Raw genomic sequence first — 12,260 nt, forward strand, 5'->3', positions numbered from 1 at the left:
CTGCAACCAAAATGGTATGTATTACCTAGCATTTTGGACTATACCAGCAAGGAGGAACCTTGATGCATGGGCAACCCATTATCTCTTCATGTGACGCCTGAGTATGTCCTCAGGTTGTCGTTCATTGCCTCGCCAGACTAAAGGAGACAGTATTTTAGCCATTTACTTCAGTTGCAGATATTAGGTTGTTCATGTTGTTGAACCGTTAAAATTATATTAATTTAAATAACAAAAACACATATTAAACTTGTCCAGATAGCTCAAGATCAGTGTTTCTTCCAGACTTTTTTCTCGGGGGGGGGGGGGGGGGGCACTTGAAATTTTCGGGGGGGGGGGGGCGGACTGTTAAAAGTATATATTTTCTAGATAAATTATATAAATTTCATTTTGTTCGGGGGGGGGGGGGCGGTAAAAAAAAGGTCAAATCACCATCCTCCAAAATATTAACACTACAGCAACGATCCACCTCCCCCTCCACCCTACCTCCCAACACTTGCTCCTCCCAAAACTTGCCATAGATTCATATATGTAGATATTTTTTTTCAGAAGCTGCAGTTCCGTGCAAAATATTTAGCATGAAGTTTTGTATAATGATCTAGTTTTACATCAAGATGGTTTTCAAAATTTCAGTTCTAAACCCCTTTCACCCCGAGGTATGGCGTTCTACGGAGAAAGTCTTATATCAAGTCTAGCTCTTTCTTTTAAAAAGTGTACAAAAGGTATCATGTTTTGAAGTTGAGAGCGGAACTAACACCACTTTCACTTTCATAGTCACTCCCACTATCACTATTGCCCGGCGTCATGTTTCCATGGTTTCTTTCAATTTTTACTCTTACACTGATTTTATTGATCTTTTTTATAGTTAGAAAAACAGTCTGGGGTTTACAGGGTAGTCGTAAAGGTATTAAACTGCCACCAGTTTATGGTGGTTGGATTCCTTGGCTAGGATGTGCGGTGGAATTTGGAAAACGTCCTTTGGATTTCATTGAACAAATGAGAAAAAAGGTAGAATATAACTATAATAACTAAGATTAATAAGCTAGATTATAAGAAAAGATTGAATTACTCTTAGATTTTAAATAAATTCCCAGATTATAGATTAAGATAGATATGTTTAATTATTAAAAAATTAATCTTTTTTTTTTAATTTAGAGTACGTCTAAATTTTGCTACATTTATTTTTAAATATTTATAATAATATTATTAAATATTAATATTTATCATTGATGATTTACTTCAATTTTAAAATCATAATTATATCTAAATGGAAAACCATATTAATGATAACAATCATTAGCATAATAACTTGCGGTAGGCTATTAAATAGAAATAGAGTAAGGATGGAGCCTTCATTTTTAAAATGATGTAATTTGTACTAGGCTAGGTCTAAATTTATGTCTTTATTTTTCAATTTGGATACAGCTAGGACCAGTATATACATTGAAGGTTGCTGGTGAGCGTATGACTTTTCTGACAGATTCTAAAGATTTTCATCACTTCTTTCAGTCTTCAAATGTTGACTTTCAAAAAGCTGTTCAGTCAGCTGTCCAGAAAGTTGGTAAGTTTTGTTTTAATCAGAACCATTTAAAACATTTAAAAATATAATATACTGCACTGTTTTCTCTTTCTTCCATTAGAGATGTTCTGGAGACTAAAGTAAAGAACAGGGTTTGGCATGGTTGGGCAGGTAAAGCTCTTATAGCTGCCTAACCAACAAGTCCTGAGTATGAAACCCCCCAGGCAGATGAGACCTGATAGCTGGGGACATCAATCCACCTAGGAGAGAAAACTCCAAAATCAAACAACTGCTGCCTTGTAGTTTGTTCTTGGATGGACAAAGGCTGTGGAAGCAAATGCAATAAGAAAAGCAGGCTGAAATGGGAGCATACAAAATATGGATAACAGTGTAGCAAGCAAGAACTACTATCCCAGGCATGTTATCTCCCCTTAAGAGATGGCTGGACCCTTAGATTACCACTGGGATTTTGAATCTCTTCCTATTGATTCCATAGCTGCATAATTAATTCACTTGTACTTGTATATTTTATCTTGCTACTAGATATCTCACAACTTTACCATTATTGTTTGTATATCAATATAATTTATAATTGACTTAATCTTTTTTCTCTCTTTTTTTGTTTTAAACAAACAAGTAATCAAGTTTATAATTTATTAATAAAAATAGATTCATTTTAATTTCAGCTTCTGTCACAGAAGATGCATTTTTTCAGAACCACACGAAAATTCATGATACAGTGAAAGGGCGTTTAGCTGCAGGTCATCTACAAAACATCTGTAAAAACCTAAATGGCGACTTCAAGAAATATCTCACTGATGTTAAGCTTCAGAGTGAGTGACTGAATGACTTGATTATGTATCTTTACAACCTAAAAAACAGATTGCTTTCTTGTTTTCATATATAACTCTTCTCTTTGGGGAGAGGGTAATTCTATGCCATTCACTGTCTCAGTTTAGCTGTTAAACTTTTCACTAGTAAGATACTTTGATTTTACATTTTATTACCAAACTAAACAGAAAACTCACTGAGGCAAAACACACTTGCAATAATTAAATAAATAATTACAAGATTTCTAAATAACCTGACAGTTAAAAAAAAAATCTACATTAATTATAGAGTATTTCCTGCAAATAAGTAGGCCACTATTTGGTGACAAATGGTGTAAGTACATAGCCTCACTGTTATAGGCATGGTATGATTATTTATTTTTGCATTGTTACTTATATATTACTAAATTTTGAACAAAACAAATTCCAATAATTAAAATATTTATTACATGTAGTAATATTTAGTATTAAACACATGTATTATTGAACACATGCTTATCTTTTTATCAAACTTTTCTAGATGAAAATAATAAATTTTCGAGCATGGACTTGAACAATATAATTCGTAGGACAATGTACCGGTCTGTTATGAACAACCTTTTTGGGGAAGATGTTTTGTTTGTTGATGAAAAGGTACTTAAAATTAAACTTTTGTGTATGTTTTTTAAAGCTTTTCACATTCTAAAATATGAATTGACCAAAAAATACGTTTGACATTTTTCCTGTTAAAAGATATAATATGTAATATGAAAGCAGTTTTTTTTATCTTTTTAGGATTTAAACTTGCATGTGTGTACTGTGTTATAATAAATGAGTTGGCATAAATTAAAAACATGTTTCAATAAAATATATTTTCAGGATGATTTTTCTGAGTTAGAAAAACATTTTGTAACATTTGATGATCAGTTTGAATATGGAACAAGGCTGCCAACCATTTTTTTAAAGTAGGTAACATTGTCAACATCTTTTAGAATACTAATTAATGGAAATTACAATAAATCTTTATTATTTTTTAACCAAGTACCTTGTAAATTATTTAAATGATCAGATTGTTAATTGTATTGGTCTATTAGTATTACTTACAATCTGATTTTTAAAGTTCCCTTTCAAATTTTCTAAATTTTAGTTAAAATATGAAAAACCTTAAAAAATGCTTATTATAACAATATAATTTTTTTTAAATTTTCTTATATTTTTTAAATATATAATTATAAAGGGAGTGGTCTACATCAAGATACTGGCTTTTGAAATTATTTAACAAAGTTGCACCAAAAATATTGAAAGAAATACCAGATGATACATCAAAAAGAGTAGGCTATGTTTTTTTAAAATATTATAGCTTGCCATACTAGACAATAAAATAGTATTCTAGTATAAGTTTATAAATATGTATTATGTAGACCATCGTGCAACTGACTCATTGACTGTATAAAAACTCATGCTTTATTAAAACATGTCAATAACTTCAGTTTCCTTTTTAGACCTGATGTTACAGAGTGGTCTTGACTATATCCAGACAAAATTTTCTGATACCAGAATATTTTAAGCATAAATTAGTAGGCCTATACTTTTTAGAGATAGGGTACAAAAAAACTTGGAAACAAATTGTTTAAAAAAATTAATAATTTTTCAGTCAGATGTTCATGATGCTCCAAGACTACTAAAACTAATAATGTAATTTATTCACCAGAACCTTCTTCAGTCCTTACTATCAGTTGTAGATAAAGAGCATGCACCTAACTGGAGCCTCCTGCTGTTATGGGCATCTTTAGCTAATGCTATACCAGTATGTTATAGAGTTTTACAAACATTAAGCTCCCTTTTCAAACCTGAGGGTCCATGGAGCAAGTGAAGTAGAGTTCACCTTTTTCTGTGTCCTCGGCATATGAAGGTACTAGCCTAGCCATCTTTACTGTCCCTGATTTGAGTTAGGTGGGTGGACTCATGGGCCCTCTACTGATTTGAACCAATTATCAAACTAGAGACTTTCAGGGTTAGCAATCTAGCGCTCTACCTCTAAGCCATGCTGTCCCCTTACAAACATTACTAAGTTAAATTAGTTTTAGTTAATTTAGATTTTAAAAAATTGTTTTTGATAAAGGTCATTTTTTTAAAAAAACAATCTAAGCTACTTAGTGTTTTTTAAATCATGTTAAAATAAAATTTCACTAAGAACAATGTATTTAATTAAAGTACTTTGGATTTTTTTGTGTATAGATTACTTTCTGGACACTGGCTAATATTTACAGTCACCCACAAGTTAAATCTAAAGTTCAAGATGAGGTAGATCGCTCAATAAATGATATGGACAATAGTAAGAAATGCTTGCATTTTATATTTCATTTTACCTAATGGCTATAATTTTTTGGTGATAAAATACATTTAAATTTGATTTAGACCTATAAATAGAGCTAAACCTAGGAAATAATAATAACATTATTAACATTTGCAATAGTTTTTAATGTTTGAACTAGATATGTTTCAAAGTGTCTTAATCAATAATGACTTTATTGTAAAAAAATCTCATATATCAAATATTTTAGCAGTAAATTAAAAAAAAGTTTGTTTTAAGTAAAACAAATCAATAAAGTTGGAAACACTTTTGTTTGCATTATTTCAGTATCAGAGTCTACTTTAGCAACTATGCCATACACTAAGCAGTGTGTCCTGGAAGCAATCCGCCTGAGATCACCAGGGATAATAACACGCAGGGTTGTTAAAGAAATCCAGATCAATGGTTTTACGATTCCATCTGGTGATCTGCTTATGGTGTCCCCTTTTTGGTCACACAGAAATCCACATCATTTCCCTGATCCACATCAGTACAAGCCAGTAAGTATAAAGTTATCTTGTATTAAATTTAGGTTTTGATAAATAAAAACACTGTCCTGAATAATGCATTAAAAGGGATTATAATTTAAAATAAGTTTATAAATTAATTTTATATTTATTAACTAGACCAACACTTATGGTTAGTATACAGTACTATTTGCAATTTTAAAAATTTAAATATACTTGTGATTATAGAAATGTTTTTTTCCATTAATTTTAATAGGAAAGATGGGATGGAGTAGATAAAAACTCTTTTCCTGAAGAGTTTATTGCATTTGGTGGTGGGCGTTACCAGTGCCCAGGGAGGTAATCATTCAAAACACATAGAACTGTTAACCTGTCAAAAATTTTAAACTATCTGCTTCTCTTTTTAATAAGATAGTATTATTTAATTAAACGACTTATTATAGTTTGGTCTTAAGGTGTATTTGCAAAAATTGACTCATAGTATCTTGTTCACCTAACAATTGTCTTTAATTTGCAGGTGGTTTGCATTGATGGAAATCCACATGTATGTCTGTATGTTTATGAAAATGTTTGACTGTAAATTATTACAAGGTGTACCAGATTTGGTGAGTAAAAAAAAAAATTATCTCCCTTTAAAAAATATGGTTTACTGCACAAATTCTTAGCCCAGAATTGAATACATTTTTTTGTTTTTTTTAAACAGTGTGAGTTGCATCTGGTTGGCTCACAGCAGCCTGTACAAAGTTGTCCTGTACTGTTGAAAAATAGACTGTCCTGAAGAGCATATTGATTTTGTAAAAAGTTTTTACATACATGTGTAAGTTATAATTGTTTTACTCACGTTTTTAAATCATGTATCTTTAATGGAACATTGTAACCACATTATTAAAGAACATAATTTAGTTTGTTTGAAAATGCATCAACCAGTAACTGTAGGATCATACAACCATGACCATTCATAATGACACTAATAAATGTATGAACTTTATGGTGCTAAAGAGAAAAGATATAAATAAAGGCAGAGTTCAATCTTATGCTTGCAACTTGCATAGATTTTTTTAAAAAATGTCTGCTAATTTGTCAAATGATTTCTTGCATCCCAAAAGCAGTCTGTGATACAGAAACTAATGCAGCAGTGTACCACAATTCTCTTGTTTTTCTAGTTACTATAGCCACTTAGCAAAACAATTGGTGAGCCTGATAATAAAACATGAATTGTTATTTTTATATTAAAGTAGTTTCATTTTTTTTTAGCCTGATAATAAAATATGAACTATGTTATTTTTTATATTAAAGTAGTTTTGTAGTTTCTTGACACAGGAATATTTTCATTCCATAATTTCTACCTCCGTTCAATATTTGATATGATACATGTATGAAAATTTGTTTTCACTAAAATAAGTAAATTTCAATTATATGATAAATGTAAAGCAATTACTTAAAATAAAAACATTTTTCTGATTTTGTATGATTTTTACCCTTGTTTGTAAAATGATTGATAATAAAAAAAAACAAGTGATTGATTTTGTTTTATTATAATTTACGATCTCTTGCAATTAATGAATTCAGGCAAGTAAATATAGCCAAACACTGTACATACATATAAATCCTCAATAGCAAACAAAACAAGCATAGAGTGTCTATTACATTCTCCCTCACTTCTATTAGTCTTCTGGAAACTTCTTGATTTATACTGCCGGCATTGCACATATAGACTATATAGTAGATAGGTAGCATACTACTAAAACATAAATGAAGCTAACAATTTTCTCAAAAGTATTTACATAACCATTCATACATATCTACAAAAATAAACTGAGTTAATATTTTTTCAATGTTTTCCTTATCAAGGCCATTCTCTGAAACGAGAAAAAGAAAGATTATTTTAACGTGATGCAATTCAAAAATTTGATGGAACTACTCATTGCATTTTTTTGTGTCAGCATTTAAGTAGTATGAGAATACTGATAATTAAGCATGCACCAATTATTATTAAAATACACAAGTTTTAAACTGATAATTATACATATAGATAATGAGACTATCAGTTATATGCACAAACTCACTTGTTTATGAGCTTCTGTTGTTATAGATTTCTTGTATGGACGAATCTCCTCAGAACCGAAACCAGGAATTTGTATGTTCCAGTTGCGTTCTGAAAAGCAAATGTTAACACATTTTCCACTGCAGAGAACTTAAACGAAGAATATAAAAAGAAAGATAAAAAAAAAACAATTATTTTAAAATTTTCTTTTACCTAAATACAACTGCACATCCTTTGCTTCTAAAGTATTGGAGCGCCTATGTTTTGCTAACTGACATGATGCTGCCACAACATTTTCAATAAAATCATCAGCAACTTGCAATAGAACCTTTATTGGAATAAAACAATTTAAAAAGTAAAAGTTGAGATTGTTAAAAATCAAAATGCAGCGTTCAAATTTTATTATGGCTGACATTTGGATAAAAGCAAAAAAAAAACTTTAAAAAATCATGAAAAAAAAATCTTAGTAATCTACTTCATACTGACAAGATAAGATAATAACAGCTGTTAGTGCATTAAAAATTAACTATTACTATTTCCTATCTTCATTTAAAAACACAATAGAGCCTCACATCTTCTACATCATCATCCATCTGCTCAAGAGGATCTACTTCTTTAACCAAATCCCTTAAGCGTGACTTGTCTAGAACCCCTTTAGTTTCAGACCCTGAGGCTCCTTGAGCAGCAGCATTAGCAGCTGCAGCTTGTGATGCTGCAGCCTGCCTTGATTCTAAAAGTTTTGATGCGCCCATGACCTAATGGAGAGAACAACAGTTTAGTCCTGCTAAACTAATTTAATTCATCAATAAATACTGCCGTAGAAGTTAAAACAATGGTTACATGTAGTAAAAACACTTAAGTAAAATCCTATTGCCTAATTCAACACAACAATGCACAACATGTGATTTTACACATAATACACAGCCATTTGATAGATATTAGAACTGATATTAGGGATTTTTCTAAAAAAAAAATATACACAAGAAAATACTCTGGACGGGGACAACACAGCCCAGAAAACATTCATTTTGTTATTAGCTAAAAATAGGTCAGCAGCATAAGCCTGATGAAAAAAAGTGGCTTGGCATTGTACTGGTGAAATATTCAGTTTACTAAACATCACTGTAGAAACAGTTGTGCTCTAGTTCATATTAAATGTTTATTTTAAAACACAGACAAGAGCATTTTATTGAGCAAGTAACCCCTAAATTTTATTAATTCTACTACAGCTAGGTAAGATGGTAAAGAGCTCGAATGCTACCCCATAAATCAGATATGGAACCAAACAATCTATTCATATTCTGTGATCAAAAGTCATATAAACTGATTAATTATTTCTTCCTTTGACTTTTAGACTGTTCAAGGGTAACTCACTACTTCAGTCATGTACTTTAACCTTAGGGAAAACAAAGAAAAAAGAATGTATGAGAACTCCTTACATTCCCAACAGGAACTATAATCTGCTCTGGCATAGACTGAACTGACTGCTGAGATCTAGCCATAATAGGGCTGCTGTTAGTTGCCATGATGATGGGTGAACTCATTGGACCATTATTCATGATTGCTGTTGAGTTGCTTGTAGCTGTATTCTGAGTAGAAGGATTTGGGCTGCTTGTGCCAGGATGGCCGTTAGTTGTTGTATTTAAAAGGTTCTGGAAACTGCTCATTTCAGGCTAAACTCCTTCAACTGAAAGAAAAAAAATGTCTTGAAAAAATAAAACCTGATGGTTTATGAAAATATTGTACCTTATTGTCATAGATCTAGTGAAAATAAATGGACTGCTCCGGATAGTTACAGATCTAGCAAAAAAAAAACAAAAAAACAACCTAACTTTGATCCCCTACCCTACCCACCCGCCGCCTTACAACATACCGCATGTCTCTACGAACGGGGTTAAAAGTTTAACTTTGAGTTCAAGAAGGGGAGGGGGTGGTATTCAACAACGAAGGTGTTTCTGTAATAGTACAAATACATAGTTTAAAAAATTATACTTACCGTAACTTACCTACTGCTATAGCATCATAAATAATTTTATAAATTAGCTAATTAATTAATTAACTAATTAAATATATCTAATGATAATGAAGGGAGATAGTTTATTTTGGTTAAGGCACGACACACAACACTGTGCGTGCCTGGTATGTGGCCTGACCGACCTAAAAGGAGATTGTTTATATTATTGTTTTGAGTTTATATTTAACTCAATGCAACGAGCCCGCCGGTTGGCTGAGGCCACGCCGGGGAGACGATCTGTCCGGGATTCAAAGGGACGACTCGAAATATCGTCCGATCACTGTTTTTGTTCTGCTAAATGGTTAATGCTGGTTTAACAGAACATGAGTTCAATGATTTTTCAATTTAAAAATTGTTGGGCATGTGAATTAATAATTGGTATTAATAAACAGTAAGAGTACAGTAAGAGTAAGAGGACATTAGCCCTCAAGTTACTTGAAGTTACAAGTCGTAACAAGTCAACCAACAAAATGTGTGTAGAATGGGAGTCGCAGTAGATGAGTAGAGAGTGCCAGAGAATGAGAGTAGGATGTGAATTTGATTGGTTTATTAATAGGCTATAGGCCTATAATTAAATAATTAGGTAATCTATCGTTTTGGGTACGTAAAATCGCCCGCGGCTATTTATGTACGAAAACGTTACCTCATTGTCAAGGCTTTAATAGAAGTATATTGTCATACTTTTGTGTCAAATATTATAGATAAATGAATAATAAACCTAAATCAATGGCTAAATATATCGATATAGGCCAGAAATTAACTTTAAACAGCAGTGTCTGAGAGCAAGATTTGCTATATAAACAGCAGCCATTTGTAAAATAGAGTGGCTTCCCCCTGAATCTGGCGCTAAAAGCTTATAAAAATAAAACTTAGACAAGATGGCTGCTATAGTAAATGAGCATGGTTGCATCTGTTGGAAACATCGCTAGTCTTCATTTATTACGGAAAAGTTTTAATTCAATTGTTTAAAATCAGGTACATAAATGAATCAAGGAAACATTTTTGAATTTTTTAATACATAAATCCTCCTCAAAATGTGAAATAATTTTTAAAATTTAAGGAGTCACCTGTTTTTCACATTACAAATCGCGGGCGATTTTACGTACCCAAAACGATAGATTACCAATAATTATTATTATTAATTTATTATTACTAATATAAATATTACACTAGTAAAAAAGTTTAGTTTACACTTTACAGTACAGATGGCAATATTGTTTGCCTAAGTACTGGTAGATCTAGATCTAGCACTATATTCTAGATCTAGTCTACTATAGCTACGTAACTATTTAATTTAATTTTCATTCTAAACCGGAGTCAGTTCGTTCAGGTTCAGTCAGTCACAGAGTCACAGTGACATTTTTTAAAAATATTCAATAAATATTGTTTATTTAATTTTATGTTTAAGCCTAGATTTAATCTACATAAATATATAGATAGATCTAGATCTTGCTCCTTACAGCGCTAGAAGAACACCGATGAATTTTTTTTTTTAGCTTATTGGCGAAGAATATCAAGTTGAACAAAAAACAATGAATATGGTAAGCTCCTTTGCTTTGCAGATTGTTTATGCTATGGAACTACGACTAGGTCGCCATTTTTAGGTTACTCTAAATTAAAAATACACCGAAAAAAAACCCAGCAAACAGTTTTTTTTAACGGTTACTTTAAGAGGTACAATTTGGAAATGTGACATGAGTTTTTGTATACTATTACACATTTATTATTTTTACTACAAAAAAAAATATTGTATTTTTTACTCAGGTACCCAACGATACTGTTGTTAAAAGAAAAGTTATTAGTGATTTTTGAAGCTTGCTTTGGACCACGTCCCCGCCCCCCCCCCCTCCTCGCTCAGCTAGGTAATAAATGTGATAGCCATTAAAATATTACGGAGAAAGACAGATTAAGCTTATTATGTGCATTAATATCAGAGTTACATAGACCAATTCGAAACGCTTTTTATCGCTAAAATTCACTGCTTATCTTATGTTTTACCTACAGTGATTTTCTCTTTATCATAGTACATCAGATCCTTCTCTCCTCCTTCCTTTTTCAATTGATTGGTTCGAATGTAGATGCAAATAAATCCTAAGATTTATGTTAAGCTATGGTAGGAGTAGTCCATTATTGACGTAACGCACCCCTCCCCCCATCCCTCACAATCACTTCTGACGTGGTGAAACACTTCAGTAAATAATCCCTGTCTAAAAAAAAATTTCTTTATAAAGCAAAAGGTTAAAACTGATTTTAAAAAAAAAAGTAGGCCTATGACTTAATTAATGACTTCTTCCCACGTCTTCGTCACAGTTCATCCCTAAAGTTCGATACCCCACCTTCACTCTAGGATCTTAAACTGACGTCAATAGTGGACTTTTTACTGTATCACGAACGGGAAAACATGATGAATACGTGGATAAAGATAGTAAATAAGCAGAGGCGCGGTTGCACTTTCATTGTACATATAATTTATTTAGTATAACTTCAATTATGTCATTAACAGATGCATTAGAAACTGCATAAGAATATCAACTCAAAACCCAAATATATGTAGGCCTACAAAGATAAAAATCCTATAAACTTTTCTTGCGTTCTGCTTAAGACAAATAAATTAGCCAATACGTCGTCTGTGATTCCTACGGCAACTTTAATAGTTAACAATTTGCTGTCATCGGAGCGTCAAGATTAAGGAATTCAGCATTTTGGATGTGTTTGAATTTTTTAATTTAACCAATATATATATATATATATATATATATATATATATATATATATATATATATATATATATATATATATATATATATATATATATATATATATATATATATATATATATATATATATATATATATATACACAGGCTAATTTAAAAAAAATAGATGTCTATTTGAAACGTTAACTTTTAAAAAACATTATATGCAATAGGCAGTACTGATAAAAAATACACGCAAACACGAATTTTATTAAAAATATATGATTTAATTTTAAATAATTATAAGTATGGAAAAAAAAATAAAAAAAAACACCCAAATAATCACTTTTATAATGATAACA

General features: G+C 31.1%; 2 protein-coding genes across 3 annotated transcripts; one reads left to right on the forward strand and one right to left on the reverse strand.

Annotated features, from left to right (window-relative positions):
- The first annotated feature begins 768 nt into the window (after positions 1–768).
- LOC131948641 (24-hydroxycholesterol 7-alpha-hydroxylase-like) lies at positions 769–6,100 on the forward strand. Its single transcript, XM_059310255.1, has 12 exons — positions 769–1,005; positions 1,423–1,558; positions 2,203–2,349; positions 2,867–2,979; positions 3,205–3,290; positions 3,563–3,656; positions 4,037–4,132; positions 4,564–4,660; positions 4,967–5,178; positions 5,402–5,484; positions 5,663–5,750; positions 5,849–6,100. Exons 1-12 carry the CDS (start codon positions 802–804, stop codon positions 5,921–5,923), a joined length of 1,431 nt encoding a protein of 476 aa, XP_059166238.1. The 5' UTR covers positions 769–801; the 3' UTR covers positions 5,924–6,100.
- A 557-nt stretch (positions 6,101–6,657) lies between these two features.
- Positions 6,658–11,224, reverse strand: LOC131948634 (transcription initiation factor TFIID subunit 12-like). 2 transcript variants are annotated; one of them, XM_059310246.1, is made up of 6 exons: positions 11,206–11,224; positions 8,629–8,876; positions 7,762–7,944; positions 7,403–7,517; positions 7,212–7,300; positions 6,658–7,004 (listed from the first exon to the last, which is right to left on the reverse strand). In XM_059310246.1, the coding sequence occupies exons 2-6, from the start codon at positions 8,854–8,856 to the stop codon at positions 6,966–6,968; spliced, it is 654 nt and encodes a 217-aa protein (XP_059166229.1). In that variant the 5' UTR covers positions 8,857–8,876; positions 11,206–11,224; the 3' UTR covers positions 6,658–6,965. The 2 variants fall into 2 exon arrangements, with proteins under 2 accessions (XP_059166229.1, XP_059166228.1); XM_059310245.1 differs by lacking the exon at positions 11,206–11,224 and adding an exon at positions 10,664–10,809.
- Positions 11,225–12,260: the final 1,036 nt, after the last annotated feature.

This window comes from Physella acuta, unplaced genomic scaffold, assembly GCF_028476545.2.
Source record: "Physella acuta isolate Inbredline_101_S28 unplaced genomic scaffold, ASM2847654v3 ptg000654l, whole genome shotgun sequence".
NCBI lineage: Eukaryota > Metazoa > Mollusca > Gastropoda > Physidae > Physella > Physella acuta.